Source organism: Protomyctophum bolini, assembly GCF_963924005.1.
Source record: "Protomyctophum bolini genome assembly, chromosome: 24".
Lineage (NCBI taxonomy): Eukaryota > Metazoa > Chordata > Actinopteri > Myctophiformes > Myctophidae > Protomyctophum > Protomyctophum bolini.
This window is the reverse complement of record NC_137885.1, coordinates 27521889-27542738: the sequence shown is the minus strand read 5'-3', so window position 1 is coordinate 27542738 and position 20850 is coordinate 27521889. Positions and strand designations below refer to the sequence as shown.

The following is a 20850-nucleotide window of genomic DNA, read 5'->3' as shown; positions in this document are numbered from 1 at the left end:
TGGGCAACTTTGACGGTGGCAAAAGCCAATATACTTCCACACTCACTCCAGAGGGGCCACAGACAGTGCATATTACTGTCGTAGCAAAAAATAGCTGATCTACAAGCAGATCAGCTATTTTAGCTATATTTGAATTGAAAACCTGAATCATTTTTTTGCTATTTTTGAATTGGAATCCTGAAAAGTAACCTTTTTTATTGAATTTCAAATGCATTTAGTTTATGCTAACTTTATGAACTGTTAACATAACTAACTACATTGGACACAAAAAGACAATAGCATTTTAATACTAGTCATTAAGTACTAGTCTTTTAATACTAGTCAGTATAAGTAATTAAAGTGGGTTTGGAATTGTAAACAGCTGAAATCAATACTATATCAGTATTCTGATATGAACATGAGGGCCGCATTAAGTGATGGTGGGGGCCTCTTGTGGCCCCCGGGCTGCCAGTTGCCCACCCCTGTTGTACGGCAACAGTTCTATAATATGTAGCACCTCCACCACGCCACGGAACTGCAGAAGAACACATTTGTAATGTGTCTGAACAATATGTAACACTATCTAATGTGTATGAACAATATTTAACAATAATGTTACCCATTACTTAAAAAAAAAAAAAAAACACACCCGTGTGATTTTTCTTTACATTTTCATCCCACGATTTTGCAACCCATTTTTTTTTTCACCCAGTGTCAATTATCTCAAATGTAATCCTGGGCGCTACACTTCCTCTGCCAACCTGGGGAGGCAGCGGAATGACCTCATGTTTCCTTCCATGCATGAGGAGTCCAAGCTGCTTCTTTTCACCTGACAGGAGAGTTTCCCCAGCCGGACGTAGCGCGTGGAAGGAACACGTTATTCCGACCAGTTCCTTTCCCCTTCATCTCCACACAGAAAGGCCCTTTTGCCAACCCCACCTATAGGGTATGGGCACTGATGACGCGGAGGAGGGAACACGCCTCCAGTGAGGGGCACTGTTAATATCATACATCATTCTGGCTATAATCACAATTTGCGTCCTCACTTTTCCCTCTTCACTTTTCTGCCCTTTATCTTCAATATGTACTTTTCTCAGTCAATCACATCATCGCTATGGGGTGATCAGCCAATCAGAAGCCAATGTTTGTGTTTACACAAACAGGGAAGGTGGGCATAGGAGGGGCTATAGCACCCCTCGTGGCACAATCGTTATGCGATGCTCAACCAATGGCACATCTTCCACCTAATCACGACGGCAAAATCACAATTTGCGTCCTCACTTTTTCCATCTTCACATTTGACTTTTCTAAAAAATAATTGTCTGCACACACAAAAGTTCTATTTTTCTATCAGTGGGCTGACTGTGTTTGTCCTGACTGGACCTGGGCATTGAATTGGGTGGACGTGCGCGCACACTATCTTTTCACACCTTTCTCACGTTTCAGCCTTCCCAGACTCACGTAATCCCTGCATAAAGGAACCTAAATCAATCTCCCCCCCCCGTGAAATACTCACCGTCTGTCTGGGACTTGTTCAGGAAAAGGGTGCTGGCTCTGGGGTGGTCAGACGGATTGGACTCCTGTGCCAGTTCTGATGGAGAGAAAGTAAATAAAATGAGCCTGCCCTGCAGAACCCTGCGGTTCTGTATTGGCTCTTTTCAACCATGAAGGGTAACCCCGCATGCAGAACCTTCGATAACCTGAAGAATGCCAGACCCTGTGGTGTTTGTTAAATTGTTTATGTTCCCATTACAACCATAATTATTATTGTAGGAGGGTGAGGTAGACTATACTATGACGTAGGCTAAATCCACAGGTTCTATAGCCGTTAATGGTGTACTGTACTGTACTGTACTGTACTGTACTGTATGGAAGTAAATTCAGAAGCCGAGAAATACTCGACACAGCACAGAATGGCTGTGGTGGAAAAGAGCTACAGACCAGCGTTCCCACCACCATGCTCTTCCCTGAGGGTTATTGGAGGATTATTTATGACTGGATGGTGCTTTATATATGGAACTTAATCCATCTGGTGGCAGTGCTAGCACATACATTATGGTTATTATTATAGACACGGCAAACATAGTCGGATTTCAAAGAACAAAAAGGTAGACAATTTACAGCCATACATAAAATAGCTGCAAGCTTGACTGAAAAGGAAGGCACAGTATATGAAGATACTGTAAGTGATTGTTGAAAGATGAGGTTCGGTTATTTAAGTTCCAGAAGAATCCAGGTATACAGTATAGGGGCCTACCACAATGCAAGATATATCGAGTAAAGATATAGACTATCCGTTTAACTTGGTAAGAAGATATATGTTATAGCCTATACATGCGAAATCTTAAGTGTTCATATCAATTTGCAACTGAGAGTGTGTATAGGCTACAAATTAGGACCCACACATGGGTTCATTTGGTAGGTTATTAATTTGATAAAATATATCATATAACATATTGTGTTCATTTATCCCTTTGTAACTCAGAGAGTGAACAAACGTAACCAACATTTTTTATTTTCCCCCTGTGTGGTGGGGCCTTAATTGTAACAAAGAAGGGAGTAAAACATTACCCCAAGGAACCATTCAAAAAATTGACTTATTACAGATGGTGGGGTCGTTGGGTTTATTTATATAATGTAATGTTAGGTTGTGTATTCATCACCCACCATCAGGCAGCTCTCTGTCGCTGATGTGCTGCAGGTAGGTCCCAGTATCCTCGCTCACGTCCTCCGTGGTGGTGATGGGGCATTCCTCCAGCTCCACCTCTTTCCTCCCGTGGATCCGGGGAGATGAAGGGCTCTCTCGGGGCGAGATGCAGCATGACACCGTCCCTCCCATCGCGGCATATAGCAGGCTACAATAACCCAACTTAAGTACCCCCTCTCTCTCTCACACTATAATATGCATATGCTGCCGTCCGATCGCAAAAAATAGCAATGTATCATCAACATTATAGCAGAGATAATACTAATAGGCCTGTAATAACCGTGTGCCACTGACGGCCAATGCACTGCTGTGATCTGCGGCATGCAGGGCTGCACCGCTGGCATGTTCAGCAGCATAGTCTGGATAAAAAAAGAGAGTGAATGTTAAAGCAAGCCTATAGTGATCAGCTCATAGTGATGCGTTGTTGCAGCAGCTGATCACCACCGGTCCATGCCAGCCAGATGATGATTTAATCTACTGCTGCTGCTGCCTACAAAAAAAAGAAACACCGCAAACCACCAACTCCCCCTTGCTTCCTTTGACTGGCAGTCTACTGGCACACTCCTCCAGAATCATCAATGGCAATGCATTGCATTGGAAACGATGACGATCGCTCCCTCCCTGGCTGTCACATTAAAGTCCGGCCTTTTGATTTAATAAAAAAAAAATAACATAAAAGGCTATATACGGTCCATTGTGACGCTATAACTAAATGCGGTCGTTCTTGTAACGGTTGTTGTTATTATCGCATTATGCAGACAGGCGCTCCGAGTCCTCCTAGCACTAATCTGCCAACAGATTCCGCAAGCAAGCTAAATGGAGCAGTGTGTGCGTGCGTGCATGTGTTGAGTGTGCTTGTGCGCGTGTCGACGCGCGCGCGTGTGTGTGTGTGTGTGTACTGTGGAGCTCTTCCGGTTTAATATGTATTCATTCAAATAAACGTTAATTTGAAGGAAACTGCAGGCCCGTTTGTTTTTAAAAGTATTTATAAGGAATAAAATGTAAGGCTATCGTTAACACCACACAAAGCACAGAAACAGTTTAACATGCATGCATGTGTAAAAGGATTTTTACTAAAAACCTGAATCTGCAAATTATACAGTGTTGTGTTGCCAACCAAGGCAACCGCGTCGCGACGTTATGTCTCGTTTGAATCTAACGTGGAATAGGAGAGTCAAAATAATAAATGAGACCATTATTAAATAGAATAAAAACATTATAACCGGCCCTTGTGCGTTGCCCTTGCTTTTATTTTGAAATCAAACTCCATTACCCAGGAGCCTGCGCGAGTATACCAAACAAACGTAGGACAGTGGTTCCCAGAAGTTTTAGCTCGTGAGGACAATGAGGACAACAAAAATGTGGGAGTTCAAATGAAAACAAATGGACCCATGCTGGAAAGGTTTAGCTATTTTTGGGAATGTTTTTTTTTGGAAAATGTTTTGAAATAATTATGTCACAGCTGCCGCTGTGCAGATTGCAGATCAGCTCTTTTGGGAGCAGACAGACACTGATGAAGAAACATAATATACATCTCAAATACAGACAAGAGCGGTCAATCTCTCCATTTCAGCATGAAGACTATAATCCATGTTACACTGAGCACTTTACACAACTCAGACACCCAGATGGATGACAAACATGTATTGACAGCATCAAACGTTTTGCCACATTAAAGCCTTCCTTCATGATCTGGTCAGAAATACAATAGGCAATCTACAAGCTTGCAGATCGGCTATTTTCAACAAATCAAACCCTTTCATGTTTAACAACTGTAGTTATGATGATGATGATAAAGTTGACAAAATAATGTCGAGTCATTTGGGGGTTCTAATGAGTATAATGATCTGACTATACGGAACATTATAGCCTATTTGGCTTGAACAGACTGTTACTTGTATGGTCTACTCAGAGACTGCCTGTGTTTGTTGTGACCAATGTGCTAAAGCGCTAATTCCGTTAGCATCAGTCCCTTGGTCAAAGATAAGAAAATAAAATAAAACTGGAAGTTTAAAGTTTTTAGAGGAGTTTTGTTTATTTTCTGTGGTCATTAAATACCTGTTGTTACCCCGTCCGGATCCGTCCACAGACTCCACACTGGTGTGTTGTTGTGACAAGTGAAGGCAGTGAGGCAGATGGTAGAAATCCCGTCCATAATCTCGTCCAAACTTATAAAACATAAAAATCGGGATGTTGGGACCCCACCGACACATCGATACCGTAATTATTTTATCAAAGTGCCTGTAAATTAATTCCCATGGTATTTTATATGAGGGCACATATACATTTCCTCCAGAAGACGGTACGTATACATGTACCCCTATTTAAATTTCGACCTGTACCTATAATTAGCCTGATGAATGATGATGAGGGCGTTGCGTTGCTAGGGGCAACTGGTGAAGTTCAACCCACTTGCATCTACAAAGTAACCTGCTGTAACTAACATCCTTTTGTGTCATCTCGTTCTTATTTTATTAACTGAGTGAAAATTGGATTTATTAACAACTTCCACTTGTATCGATTCCTTTTGTCCACATGAGGGCGACAAAAACATTTAATACAAACAGACGAATGGAGTCAAGACCATCTGTTTATATTCAGTGCTGTACTAAACACAAACACACAGTAATATTTAGCACACTATTAGTTCAATTGATTTACATCAATGTTGTGTTTTTCCTTTATTTTAAAAGTTTATTATTAAAGAATGTTAGACACTTTTAGCAGCAGAGTTCTCGGTCCAAATCGAGTTCAAGTTTCATTCCTTTTGAAAGAGAACAAAGCAGGCTGTCCTGACGATTTCCTATATTGATAGGCAGCTGTCAAGGGGCTGGTAGGTTTGTGGGTGGGAGCCTAGGCTTGAGCCCCAAATATGTTAATGCGGGTATCACTTTTTAGTTTCACTGAAATGTATTGTAATTCTGCAAACTGTTAATAAATAAATGTGGGGGTCCTTGACATGAAAAGGTTTGGGAACCACTGACACAGAGAACACCTGTTCTCTGTGTCAGTGGTTTTCTGTGTCAGTGGTTGTCAGTGTGTCCTCTAGCCCTGGTCCAAGGCTTACAACGAGTCTCTCTCTGACGCCTTGTGGAAGTACCTCCCACAGCCCTCTGGTCATATTTCCACTCCCGTGCGCTGTTTTTCTAATACCAGCAAATAAACAAAACAACGTAACCACTCACCCAAACAAAGCCTGCTAGACCTTGGTAAAAGTCTATTCTCGTAACTGGGAAGCGTCTCAGGTCCCCAGTTTCTCTCTAAAATGAACTTTGTGCCATTTTAATAGGGTGTAGGATAGCGTTACCTCAATTAAATGCAGGGTACATTGCGTTATTAAAATGGCACAAAGTGCATGTTAGAGAGAAACTGGGGACCTGAGACGCTTCCCAGTTACGAGAATAGACTTTTACCAAGGTCTAGCAGGCCAGGGCTGTGGAAGGTACTTCCACAAGGCGTCAGAGAGAGACTCGCTGTAAGCCTTGGACCAGGGCTATGTGTCCTCCTGGGTTCCGTAAGTGGTCAATGCTGCCGGACAGTCATGGTGGACCATGCAGGTTCTTCCCTGGTCTCAGCTCCACACAGCCTGGCCCTCCTCGCCACCACCAGGCCCTCATGGCACGGGTTGCTTCACCTGCTGTTCTCCACCAGCTCCAGGAGAGCCTCTCTCTGCCCATGCTCCAGGAGATCGGAGATCAGCTCGTCGAGGGCCTCGCCACCTCTCATGAACTCCTAACAAAACGGAAGAGAGCAGACAGACAGACACACACACACACACACACACACACACACACACACACACACACACACACACAATATACAGTTGATTTACTTGAACAAAATGTGTTTTGGCGTCATTACGACAGCAGTGGTAACCAACCTTTTCAAGCCCAAGAGCCCATTTTATTCCCAATTGTAAGCCAAGATCTACCACTAAAACGTGCTATTTCTGACAGGCTCAATGCATGTGCACACATCGACACAAAGACTAAAGCTTAAATTAGAATAAATACTTATAGTAAGTTATATTATCAATGTCAAATAATATTAGGACAAATTAGAAATAATTAGTATTAGAAATATTTTGTTTCTCATTTCAATGAATATTCACATTGGCAGATGTTCAAATAGGCATAACATGACCATATATATTTGCACAGATATGGTGACATACTCTCAGGGTCAGCCCACCTTTAATGAGACTGCTGTGACTGCACTTTATCTGCAAGCGTTTTGAAATCTGGTTCATATTTAGTGATTGCCAGTCTGAGGGTGTCATTAAGATGTGAGTCAGTCATACGAGTTCTAAACTTGGATTTTATTATTTTCATTTGTGAAAAGGCCATTTCACATAAGTACGTGGAACCAAAGTAGGCATGCAGCTTCAGTGCACACGACACAATCAGGGGATACTTCTCTGCTCACAAGAGACCAAAATTCCTTCTCTTTAGCTCTGACCTGCAGGTGACAGTCACTTACTAATCCAATAATCTCCATTTAAATATCTGAAGTTAATGCAAACACATCCTGCATTTTATCGGACAGCAGTTCAATGACAGTAGGCTCAGTAAAGAGGAAAGGGTTTGATACAAAAGCAGCTACCGTCTCCAGTCAGTGCTGGTTGTTGTTTATTTGCATGGCTCAGAAAATGAGTAACAAACTAAAATGAGAACGTTATCGAGTTGTTGGAGGAGGAGGAGGAGAATAATAATGTTATTAGGGATGCCAAACGACTCATATGTGGCCAATCGACGAATCGAAGCCTAAAATCACTTACTAAACAAAAAAAAAACAGTCATTACGACAGCATCTAGGCCCTAGATGCTGTCGTAATGACTGTTTTTTTTTTTTTTTTTGGAAAAGGAGAGGAGTGTGTGTGTACGGGTGTGTGTGTGTATGTGTGTGTGTGTGTGTGTGTGTGTGTGTGTACGGGTGTGTGTGTGTGTGTGTGTGTGTGTGTGTGTGTACGGGTGTGTGTGTGTGTGTGTGTGTGTGTGTGTGTGTGTGTCTACGGGTGTGCGTCAATTTAAGGTGCAGACGATCAGAGAGTGATCGACGTTTGCGCTACTCTATGCTGAATTGAAGTGGACTCGGTCCCAGACTTTGTTTTTCTCCCTGGAAATAAAAACATCTGGGTTTCCGAGGCTAGCCTTGAAAATACATTTATTCTCTCAGGCTTATATGGCAAATAGTTGTTTGTTGGTTGTTCATTTTGTAAAGGGTCCTTCCTTGGGTTCATGAAAGGCTATATATAAATTACTATGCAGTGGAAAGGAGCATCTGACTGCAATACTAATACTGGTAATGTTTGGTGATATGCTGATACAATACACTAATACTAATATTGGTCATGTTTGGTGATATGCTGATACAATACACTAATACTAATACTGGTCATGTTTGGTGATATGCTGATACAATACACTCCCATTCTTTAATACTAATACTGGTCATGTTTGGTGATATGCTGATACAATACACTAATACTAATACTGGTCATGTTTGGTGATATGCTGATACAATACACGAATACTAATACTGGTCATGTTTGGTGATATGCTGATACAATACACTCCCATTCTTTAATACTAATACTGGTCATGTTTGGTGATATGCTGATACAATACACTAATACTAATACTGGTCATGTTTGGTGATATGCTGATACAATACACTAATACTAATACTGGTCATGTTTGGTGATATGCTGATACAATACACGAATACTAATACTGGTCATGTTTGGTGATATGCTGATACAATACACGAATACTAATACTGGTCATGTTTGGTGATATGCTGATACAATACACGAATACTAATACTGGTCATGTTTGGTGATATGCTGATACAATACACGAATACTAATACTGGTCATGTTTGGTGATATGCTGATACTCCCATTCTTTGTACCTTTATGTCTCTGGTCATGTATCCTGTCCTGTGGTCCGTGACGCGGTCTTGACTGAAATTGTAGGAACGAATCCTCTCTGACTGGGAACGTGTTCCCACCTAGAGTTACAGTATGGAGGCGAGACGAGCAGAAATCAACGATGGATATTTACTGTAGTATGTTTAAGCGGTATAGTTTTCAGACACACACCTTGTTCTAATCTAGGGCAGTGGTTTTCAACCAGTGGTCCCTTGAGGGGGTTCCAGGTGGTCCCCAGCTAAATGATGGAGAGTTGGTAACCAAATGGACCCTTATAGATCTTTAACTCTTGAGAGTAATATGAATGGTTTCATTTTACGCTCTTACAAGTTAAATTATTGTTAATCATGTGCAATTTACAAGAAAGTCTACACAATTAGAGAATGTTGAAGAATTGTTGTTTTGATCGTTTGGCAAACATTGATTCAAATCAACGATTGATTTATTTTAACATTGATTAAAATAAAAATGGAATGTTGCATGAACCCCCCCCCCCCCCACACACACACACACACACACACACACACACAAGGGTGGAGGTTTATATTTAGGGTCACCTGTTGTCTCCGTGCCGTGTGCCTCTGCTCATTCTCTTTACCCAGCATGCTCTGGTGGAGGCGGGCCCTCAGCATGCGCATGGCGCGTTCTCGGTTCTGGAGCTGGGAGCGTGTCTGCTGACATTCCACCGCAGTGCCTGGGACAAGAATATAACACAGTGTTCTCACTCAGACAAACGTAAAAACATTTAAAACACACAGGTAGTAGGCCTATCCATACATGATACAGACAACCAACCAACCAACCTGAGATCAGATTCTATAAATGTCTTCTAAATCCTGACAGTTTTCTGAAAAGGTTGAGCTATGAGCTTGTAGATCTGCTATTTTTCAATAGCTAAATTATAACATAATGCTTAAAACACCAAAATGGCTTAGGGCCAGGCTGTGTGACCAGGCCTGAGACCAGGGAAAAACCTGCATGGTCCACCATGACTGTCCGGCAGCATTGACCACTTACTGAACCCAGTAGGACACACTGACAACCACTGACACAGAGAACCACTGACACAGAGAACAGGTGTTCTCTGTGTCAGCAATAACAACCGAGACCACATTCCAGACGAAGGAACAGCAGAAATATCAAGAAATGATGGATCAACATCTCATCCCACCTGATGGTGAGCCACCTCTCAGCATCTCTTACTGAGATTCAAACCTCAGGAGACTCCTTCTCTCCAGACAGGCTCTCTAACCATTCAGCTAGGCATCAAACAATGACAATTGTTTTAAAAAATAGCAGACCTAGAAGCTCCGCGCGCTATGAGCTTGTAGATCTGCTATTTTTCAATAGCTAAATTACCAACAGGGGTTCCCGCCCAAAATGGCTTAATCCAGAGCATTTTACAGTAAGCAAGAACACCACATGGTAATAAATCAAATACATAAAAAATAACCTAACAGTGAAATATCTATTTAATGAAACTATGCGTATATGCAAATGAAGGTGGCTCGCCACCGCAGTGACATATACCACATGTATGGAGAAAACCGACCTGTTTCAAGTTAATTCTTTTTTTTTTAATATATGTTTATTGGTAGTAGGTTTCAACTATTTAGTTCATTCAGTTTGAACCAGGGGGGCAGTCAGACAGATATTTTGTGAAGCCACTAAGGAAATGAAAGTTCATATAATGGCCTGTTGTGGCGCTGTCATTGGGCTCAAAAAAACCCATAGCCCCATAGAAGTCAATGTATTTGGGCCCAACTTCACCTAGACTGTATTACCTTAATAAACATGGTCATGAATACTTTTTGCTTCCAGTCACTAGTTTAAAGTCTCATTTCTAATGTCATAATATTCTTTTTGGAAAATGATGGTCCCATTTATTTAAAAAAATTACCATAAAGTTGTGCATGTTCTGAGGGGCGTGGCTACCGTTACAGTCTATGAACGCGATCCCCCACCCACTCGAGTCAAAATAAAAACCAACGAAGAAGAAGGCCTTGTTGTCTGGGCCAGCCAATGGGCCAGCTGGGCCCAAACGGATCTAGAAAGATGGCGACTTCCATTGCAAGGACTGACAGGCTTCATTTTACGTTCATGTTAGACCCGTGGAACGCTTTGTCCATATTTTTTACAGTCTATGGTTTGAACATACCATTTTATTTCATTTTCTCCCTCACCCCATCCCTCCCCCCACAGTTATCGTTATCATTAAAACAATATAAAAGAATAACATTAATAATTTAGTACAGACATACAAAAACAACAACCATGCATATTTGACATATGATATAAACAGTAGGACACAAAAATAATAATTGAAGCACAGATGACAAACACACAATATAAATAAAAAAATAAACAAAAATAAAAATAAAATACAATTATAAGTTGGGGGTTATTACAAGTTCAAAAGATAGTCACAAGTTATGTTAGAAAATATTGCGTTGAATCGGAGCGTTGTCATACATCATTCTTATCCCACGATTTTGTAACCCATTTTTCACCCCCGTGTCAATTATCTAATGTGATCCTGGGCTCTACACACCCTCCGCCAACCTGGGGAGAGCAACGGACTTGAACTCATGCTTCCTTCATGCCTGAGTGTCCAAGTTGCTCCTTTTACACCTGACAGGGGGGGGAGTTTCCCTGGTTGGACGTATAGCGCGTGGAAGGAACACGTTATTCCAACCAGTTCCTTTCCCCTCCATCAGGCGCCCCGGCTGGCCAGGGGGAGGCAGTCATACAACATTCTTACCTGTGGGAAGATGGACGATGCGTACAGCGCTGTCCGTTGTGTTCACACTCTGCCCGCCGGCGCCCTGGGACCTGAACGTGTCGACGCGCAGGTCTTTGGGATTGATGCTGACGTCAATCTGCAAAACACAGAGCGGAATCCCATTTCCACCTGAGCTCCATTCTACAAAAGTCATCTCTAAATCACGACAGTTTTCTGAAAAACCTGTTTCTATGTCAGTGCTTTTCAAACTATCTCATGTCAAGGAGCCCCACAATTATATGTATTTGGCCAGCGACCTCCATCTGAGAATATGTAGTTCCAGGGGACCCCCCCCCCCCCCCAGGAGCAAAGATTTGAGTTACAAATGTTCGCTCTGAAAGAATGCCGTGCTATGAGCTTGTAGATCATAACTTAATGCTTAAAACAACCAAAAGGGGTTCCTGCCCAGAATGGGTTGAACACAGAGAGGGGATTGTTTTACTTTCCTGGACACAAAAACATGAAGTCGTCCACAGAAGTTCATTTGTAGGACAGAGTTGTTGTTTTTTTAATGTATCCCACAATTTTGCAACCCTTTTTTTTCTCCACCAAAATTCTAATCAATTATCTCTAATGTAATCCTGGGCGCTACACTTCCTCTGACAACCTGGGGAGGGCAGCGGATTGACCTCATGCTACCTTCTATGCATGAGGAGTCCACGCTGCTTCTTTTCACCTGGGAGGGGGGGGGGAAAGGCCCTTTCACCAACCCCACCTCGGGTATGGGCACTGATGACGCAGAGGAGGAAACAAGCTCATAGCTTGTGAGCTTGTAGCTCACAGCTTTTGAGCTTGTAGATCGGCTATTTTCAGCAGGTGTAAAAACAGTCATTACGACGCCATCAAGACTAAATCAGCTGTAGATTTAGTCGACTAAAATCTTATGATATTTAGTCGACTGAAACTAGACTAACACTAAAAACATTTCCAGGTGACTAAAATGTGACTAAAACTAAACGAAGATTAATTCCAAACACTGTGACTGAACTGAAATAGAATCTTCTGCCCCAAAAACAACCCTGCCTGCCCTGCCCCGTGCACACCTCCGTGGGCTGAGGGAGAACGATGCTGGTCATGGTCCCGGTGTGGATCCTCTGCATCCTGGACGACAGCCCCACCTCTGGGATGCGCTGCACCCGGTGCGTCCCCCCCTCCAGCTTCAGGCGCCCGTACGCGTTGTCCCCCGCTATGCGCACGGCCGCGTGGTGCAAGCCCCCTAGTGGGACAAAAGAAAAGGACAACATGAAACCCATTCTGACCTGAGATCAGATTCTAAAAATGTCTTCTATACATCCTGACAGTTTTCTGAAAAAGCTATGTTTCTATGTCGGTCGTTTTTTCCCCCACGATTTTTCAAAAATAGCAGACCCACGAGCTCGTAGCGCGCCACTCGCTATGAGCTTGTAGATCTGCTATTTTTCAATAGCTAAAGCATAACGTAATGCTAACACCAAAAGGGGTTCCCGTTCAGAATGGGTTAATTTTGTCTCGAAGCTCCATCCCTATACACAACATTAATCACATGATTCGTACACAACTTATTTTTTCGAGGTACTGGAAGGTGCTCAGACAGGATAGAGTTTTCTTGGCGAGGCTTCCTCCCATTCAGAGCCATGGAGTAAGACAGAGTTACGACTCCGTTCACTTCATGGGGCTTCAGTCCAATGGCGGCTCTTCTACATAGAATAGACTTCTATTGCCAAAGAGCACAGCGAACAGTGACTAAGTCCTGGAGCGGAAGTTGGCAGAACGCACTGGACTCAGTACAGCCCAGCTTTAAAGATCATAAAACCCTATATTTTAGATAGTTTATTTTAGTAAACATAACTTTACAACATAAACATTACAGAGACTTTAGTTGTCACTGTACAATACTTTAAAACAGTCGTGCATGTTGCACACATGCCTAAAATATCTCTTATTGAAAACGATGTATTTTCTAACTCAGCTCGTCTCTCTCCAGGCTGCATGAACGGCGCTAGAGCGCTCAAGTTTTCTGCCCCCCCCTCAATGTCGTAACTCTGTCTTACTCTCTACGTCTACGGTATTACTCTGCTCACATCTAGAAAGCTTCCTCCCGGAACCAGACCTTACCATACTCTGCAGGTGTGTAATTGAACACTTCAAAGTCCCAGTTCTGGTAGCTGGCATAACCCTGGTACATGTCAAACATCTCCTTGGTAAACTGCTGGCAGATGTCACCTGAAGAACACACAACACATCGGGGTGAAGAACATGAACTAACATCAGTGGTTCCCAAACTTTTGCATGCCAAGGACCCCCAAATTGACACTAATTAGTCCACGGACCCCCCCATTTGAAAAGATATGCCAGGGGAAATATTATTTTACGGCTATAGCAGAGATTCTCAACCCGTTTCATTTCAAGGACCCCCTGTTCAATGGCATTTCTATCTCTGGGACCCCCCCAATTTATATTCTAAAATAAAAAAATAAAATAGAAATCAAGTGTCCCTGGCCAAAATACAGATACTTCTGGGGGTGCTTGACATGAAAAAGGTTGAGCACCAACTGACATAGTAACATTATAAAACGGTTATGATTTAGAAGTCTTTATTTATTTATTCTTTTAGAATCGGCCTCAGGTCTAAATGGGATATAAATACACACCTTTAGATGTACATCAAGTAATCAGTGAGTACTTGCCTCCTGTTGTACGTCCAGAAACCACCTCCAGAAGAACACTGCTGGAGTCAAGTGGGTCGCTGGGCACCAGAGTTCTGATCAACTAGGGGACAGAAACACATGAAGAGAACACTGCTGGAGTCAAGTGGGTCGCTGGGTACCAGAGTTCTGATCAACTAGGGGACAGAAACACATGAAGAGAACACTGCTGGAGTCAAGTGGGTCGCTGGGTACCAGAGTTCTGATCAACTAGGGGACAGAAACACATGAAGAGAACACTGCTGGAGTCAAGTGGGTCGCTGGGCACCAGAGTTCTGATCAACTAGGGGACAGAAACACATGAAGAGAACACTGCTGGAGTCAAGTGGGTCGCTGGGTACCAGAGTTCTGATCAACTAGGGGACAGAAACAGAAGAACACTGCTGGAGTCAAGTGGGTCGATGGGCACCAGAGTTCTGATCAACTAGGGGACAGAAACACATGAAGAGAACACTGCTGGAGTCAAGTGGGTCGCTGGGTACCAGAGTTCTGATCAACTAGGGGACAGAAACACATGAAGAGAACACTGCTGGAGTCAAGTGGGTCGCTGGGCACCAGAGTTCTGATCAACTAGGGGACAGAAACACATGAAGAGAACACTGCTGGAGTCAAGTGGGTCGCTGGGCACCAGAGTTCTGATCAACTAGGGGACAGAAACACATGAAGAGAACACTGCTGGAGTCAAGTGGGTCGCTGGGCACCAGAGTTCTGATCAACTAGGGGACAGAAACACATGAAGAGAACACTGCTGGAGTCAAGTGGGTCGCTGGGCACCAGAGTTCTGATCAACTAGGGGACAGAAACACATGAAGAGAACACTGCTGGAGTCAAGTGGGTCGCTGGGCACCAGAGTTCTGATCAACTAGGGGACAGAAACACACGCCGTGTTAATATTATCCAGCCATGTATTCACAGCAGTGTTGAATTTGACTAAAACTATAAAATGTTTGTCGACTACCCTTTTTCACTGACAAAAACGGAATAAAAACTAAATAAAAACGAAGTTATGCTGACTAAAACTAAGACTAAATAAATCAAGAAATGTGTCAACAAAGAAGTCATTTTACACTTGGTTGCATGCTGAAAATAGCTCACAACGCGTCGCAGCAGATCGGCTATTTACAGTAAAATCAGCCATTACGACGGCTTCAAGGCCTGCCAAAATATATTTGAGTAGACTAAATCAACTGTAGATTTAGTCTCATGATGTTTAGTCGACTAAAACTGGACACTAAGACATTCCAGGTGAGTAAAATGTGACAAAAACTAAATGAAAACTATCGACTGTCTATTATGAATCAAACTAAAATCTAAATTTGCTGTCAAAATCAATTCTGATTCAGTGTCGTGGTGCAGCTTGCTGAGTCACTCAGGAATCGATGGCTGTCTTACATGTTTTTTCAGCGCTAAGAGTCTTTGGGAGATCTGGACTTCTTCCTCTTTCAACAGCTGCTCCATTTGCTTGTCCTCTTCTCCGGTACCTTCATTCAATTTACAATTTAGACATTTAGCCAGACGCTCGATCTTAATCCAGAGCGATTTACATTACAGCAAGAACAATAAAACGTGACAATACATCACATACATAAAAAGTTAGTTATCATGAAACATGCGTAAGCTAAGAACGTAACAGTGAAATATCTCTATAATTAACCCATTCTGAACGGGAACCCATTTCGGTGTTAGCATCATGTTATGCTTTAGCTATTGAAAAATAGCAGATCTACAAGCTCATAGCGCGCCACCGAGTGGCGCGCTACGAGCTTGTAGGTCTGCTATTTTTGAAAAATCGAAGAACGACTGACATTTTTTAGAATCTGATCTCAGGTCAGAATGGGTTAATCAGACCAGTGTGTGTCCAGTGGAAACCTCGTATGAATCTGATCTCAGGTCAGAATGGGTTAAACTATACATGTATACTATAAAGTGCTATGTCTACATAAAATGCTATAAGTCTGTATAAAATGCTATCTACTGTAAGTCTACATAAAGCGCTAGCTAAGTTACATAGGTTGAGGCTTTGCATACGCCTGTAAGGTCGCCGGGGCTAGGGCAGGTGCTACGGGCCACGATGGAGTCTGAAGAGGTGGGTTTTCAGAACTACAGCGGAAGATTGGGAGTGAGTCTGCGGTTCCGATTGTGATGGGAAGTGGCATTCCATCGTTTTGGGGCCAGATAGGGAGAAGTGTTTGGGACGTGTGGAGTGTTGTCCCGGCGTTTTAGTGAAGGAACTTCCAGCTTCCCTGCGTTGGCATTCATCATACGTATGTAAAATGTTTCATTGGCATTCATCACCTATAAAATGTTTTGAGATTACCATCACGTTACATAAAGGCAACGTTGAAATTAATAATAATAATAATAATAATATAGCACCTTTCATACATAAATGCAGCTCAAAGTGCTTCACAGAGCAGAAAAGATAATAAAAACAAAACGGCATTAACCCATTTTGAGCGTGAACCCCTTTTGGTGTTACATACATTATTATGTTATAATTTAGCTATTGAAAAATAGCAGATCTACAAGTTCATAGCGCGGCACCGAGTGCAGCGATATGAACTTGTAGGTCTGCTATTGTTTTTTTTTATCGTTAAAATGTGCCTAAAAATCTTTCAGAAAATTGTCATGATTTAGATTTTTTAAATTTCGACGTCAGGCCTGAATGGGTCAAAACAGGCATGCAGTTAACCCATTCTGACCTGAGATCAGATTCATACGAGGTTTCCACTGGACACACACTGGTCTGATCAACCCATTCTGACCTGAGATCAGATACTAAAAAAATGTCAGTCGTTCTTCGATTTTTCAAAAATAGCAGACCTACAAGCTCGTAGCGCGCCACTCGGTGGCGCGCTATGAGCTTGTAGATCTGCTATTTTTCAATAGTTAAAGCACAACATGATGCTAACACCAAAATGGGTTCCCGTTCAGAATGGGTTAAAACAATAACGCAGTGTCAAATCAGGCAAAGGCAGTGGTACAAAGATATTTTGAAAACAGCAAGAGTAAAAAGGTGAGTCTTAAGCGGTGTCTTAAAAATGTCTATAGATCCGGGAGACTGATGAGTCGGGGAATAACAAAATAGCAGCTTTTCTGCTTGGCTGAACTGCCAAGCAGACACGTTTATTTGGCATCTAATTCATTCTTAATACAGGAGGGGTTTGGGCGAGATTACTTTGGACTTTTTTTTCAGAAATACAAATTGGATGTTAATAATGTTTGTTAAATTACAACATATAATCCATACTGGGTTACAACATAAAATGTAAAATATAATCTGAACACTTTTCGATTACTTTGATTTGGAGTTCAGGTTCACCCACCCATCCATCCAATAAATCAATTAATTCCCCCTGAATTTATTCTGATTAAAGGGTTAGTTCAGATTTTTGGACTTAAAGCTGTAGGAAATATACTTGCCATTAATATAGTGGTTGCAAAGGTGTTAATTAATTGATTGCCTGAGTGGTCTGGTTTTGGTGAATATTAGTTAATCCACAAAACTATAGCGTCATTTGTATCACTACTCCAGCAGCACAAAACAACAGTTCCACGTGACAGAGGGGTCGAAGTTGAACGAAAGCTTTATAATGGTAGTTAGGACAACATTACAAGTTAGCTAGTTTTGTGGATTAATGTATTTTTAATGCGTGGCCCCTCCAGTGACCCCTAGCTCTGGCCCATTAAGCTCTAATACCTTTTCATTAGAGCTATGGACCAGAGATAATTGAAGTGACCCCCACCAAATGACCAGAAACCAGACTAGAACTGTTGTATTGTCTGTCTATGAAGTCTGTCTTTGTAATATGTTGTTGTGTCTTGTTTTTGTTTATTGAATAAACCCTCAATAAAAAAAAGAAGAAAAAAAGACCAGAACTCCCACCTCTCACTCAGGGAATCAATTATTAACACCTTTGCAAGGGCAAGTATTTCATACAGCTTTATATTAAGTCTGAACTAACCCTTTAACTTGTATTCATTGCGATGCATAGTTATATTAGTAGTAGTATATAGCAATCATTCCTGCTCACCTTGCAGCAGGAGGGACGTCAGCTCATCAAGGTCCTTGGAGGCATGCTGGATATCCTGAAACACACGGGCTATGGGCGACAACTCTACGTGTCTCATACTCAAGTCCTTTCTCTCCGTCTCCGTGGCACGCTGCTGCTGCAACCTCTTGGAGACATCTCCATATTCTGCCACGATCTGTTGCAGATATCTCTGGACAGACTCGTGGTTGTACATGGCGGTGGTATGACTATGATCACTGTCATGATCCCATAACGAGCTGCTACAGTGCATGCTGCGCACTGTTGTTATTGTTGTTGGTACAGCAGCCTTCACGTGCTGATGCTGATCAGCATGTCGAAGTTTGTGTCCAGAAGATATCTTCCTCCATTCCTTTGAGAAAGGCCCTCTGTTATAGTGAATAAAGCTGTCGCAGAGAACACACAGTCGATTCCAGCGACGAGAAAGCATTAATAATTATTATTATAATTTGATACAGACTGGAGCTAAAATCCCGCAACAGCACCACTGCGAAATTGTGCGAATGCCACACACCACTAGTTTCTGGTACAGAGATGCATAACGGCAGAGATATGCGTTACACCGACATAGGTGACCCATTGAATCTTGTGGTTTTCGTTTTCGAGAAAGATGATTGTAATGCAGTATAGTCACAGTCGTGTATTCTGATGTACACTGATGTGGTGAAATTCTGAACCAGTTTGAGCAGAGCAGGTTAGAAAATAATAATAACTTTAATAATTGTATAGGTATGGTATGGGTATCATCATGCGAAATTAGATAGGTCACCAATATCAGTGTATCAAATATATAAAAGGTAGACGCCCTTTCCGGCTCTGGAGCGTATGTGCTCAAGGGATAACAAGTCCCGGAAAAGACGCGCTGTGATTGGCCAGTAATCACTTGAGTGTGGCGTACTTCCTCCTCCCCCAGAGAAGAAAAACGTCATTGTTTGTTTGAGAAGCGTCTTGTTTTCAACAAGTTACCACAACAACCGTAAGCGCTTTGAGTAGGCAAGTAGTTCATAGAAAAGCGCTATAAAAATGCAATCTAAGATTACTGACGGAGCTGAGGGGGGTCCAAGCCAGCTGGATAGAAAGGTAACAAGACAACAGTACAGTGGTTCAGAATCAGATGAAGAGCTGGATCTTCTTCTTCATGGGGATGGGGAGGCTCTGGGAGAGTATGTACGGCAACACGTACGGTCCTGTATGCAGGCTAACGGAGCCGAATATGCCGCTTTGCGGAATGGAGTGCTAGCATTTGGAGAGCCGTATTATCGCCATTTCACTTTCATGGAAGGGAAGGATGGCCAGTGGCTAAGGGAAGAACCAGTGGCTGTTTTCCGCAGAGGAACGTGCGACAACGAGGAAATATTCCGGGCTTCATTCGTGGGAGTCCGACGAGTGGCGCCTTGCGCTGAAGTTGCGCACTCATCACTTATGCAATGCATTTTGCGTACGTGTGACATCGCGCCTTTCTCCGCAGCCGCAGTGGGGGGTAACCTCGCCTCACCACCGTCACCAGTCTTTCCACCACCTGTGGGGGGTAATCAAGTCCAGGTTGATGGTCTGAGGCTCGCCGGGGTGATCAGCGCTTTGCGCACTAATCAAGCGAGTGTGCAGACGCAGCAGGTTATCGCTGAATGCCTTGTGCCAGTGCCACAATGGCCCACGGCAAAAAATCAGGACGTACACCAGGCCAGAGCAACGCTGGAGGACCTCTTGCGTGACGGGACCAACGTCGCTGAGCTCCCGTGGCTCATGGAGGTAATCCTGGGGCTTCAGAGCGCCAAGCAAGCGCGGCTGATGGACCACAACCGGGCAAATCCAAATGCCCAGGTTGATCACCCGTTTCAAGGGGGGGATGCGGCCTGGAACCCCGACCATGTAGGGACCGGGGAGATCTGGGACATTCCGGCTCGTGGGTGGCGTGAGAATCCGACTTTGGTGCAGAAGGTTGCGTTCCTGTGCGAGCTCTTGAACGGGATTGACGCCCGTCAGGGCCAACGGGCTCTGTATCCGGTGCTGCTGATCATCCTGGCCTTTGCTACCCGCGGCCGGATGTCTGGAAGGCGCCTCGCACATATCACAGAGGACCTGCGATCCAGTCATGGGCCATTGGTCGAGATGCTGCGTATTGAAGACATCGTTCTAACATGGCAGAACTTTGGACAGTACATTGCGGACGGAAACGCAGAAGATATGCTTGGCAGATGGATTGGATTCTTACCACAGGCTGCTGGATGTCTGAGAAGACAGCTGCCCATAGCAGCGGGGTCGGAACTTGTCTGTCTGGATGCTATCAGCCGGGCCCTGCGTCAACATAATAACTTCCCCTGGGTAAAGGCCCTTCGCCTGTACCCAGATGAGTGGGACGCAGCTGGCACTGCCTTCGAGTTCCACGCGTCCCGTCCGTACCTCGGTATCGTCCCCAGCGACGGCGTCCGCTGCACTCGGTACAAGTACCTCGCCTGGATGTGTGGGCAACTGCTCATTGAGATGGGTGACAGAACCTACCAGGGGTACATGGGGTTTGTGAGAGACGGGTGGAAGGATTTGACCGTTAAACGGATAATAACTGACTACAAACAGTCCCTCTCGACATGAATGTTTAGGAGAGGTAGGGAAGACATGAGCAAAATCAAAGTGAGTGCCTCCAGGTCAAACTGAAAGACTGCTCCGGACTGGAAGAACAAATGACTGTAACCACACTTATACCTCGGTAGCTTACT

At 43.3% G+C, this 20850-nt stretch overlaps 2 protein-coding genes across 4 annotated transcripts in view; both read right to left on the bottom strand.

Moving 5' to 3' along the window:
• Window positions 1–4755, bottom strand: part of LOC308311391 (cyclin-Y-like protein 1) — a 13124-nt gene extending 8369 nt beyond the window's left edge. The window contains exons 1-3 of one of the 2 annotated variants that reach the window (XM_080758077.1): window positions 4745–4755; window positions 2647–2834; window positions 1496–1570 (exon numbers count right to left, since the gene is read on the bottom strand). In XM_080758077.1, coding sequence (XP_080614203.1) covers window positions 1496–1570; window positions 2647–2818 — 247 coding nt within the window. In that variant the 5' untranslated portion in view covers window positions 2819–2834; window positions 4745–4755. Of the gene's footprint in view, window positions 1–1495; window positions 1571–2646; window positions 3478–4744 lie in introns of those variants that run through there. The other variant, XM_080758076.1, reaches the window with a different exon arrangement.
• A 1228-nt stretch (window positions 4756–5983) lies between these two features.
• mtrf1 (mitochondrial translational release factor 1) lies at window positions 5984–19553 on the bottom strand (the record flags this gene model as incomplete). 2 transcript variants are annotated; one of them, XM_080758181.1, is made up of 10 exons in its annotated part: window positions 5984–6418; window positions 8600–8698; window positions 9176–9312; window positions 11380–11497; window positions 12444–12616; window positions 13495–13602; window positions 14067–14148; window positions 15477–15565; window positions 18119–18488; window positions 19449–19553. In XM_080758181.1, the coding sequence occupies 10 exons, from the start codon at window positions 19551–19553 to the stop codon at window positions 6317–6319; spliced, it is 1383 nt and encodes a 460-aa protein (XP_080614307.1). In that variant the 3' UTR covers window positions 5984–6316. The 2 variants fall into 2 exon arrangements, with proteins under 2 accessions (XP_080614307.1, XP_080614308.1); XM_080758182.1 differs by having other exon boundaries at window positions 15477–15568; window positions 18125–18488.
• Window positions 19554–20850: the final 1297 nt, after the last annotated feature.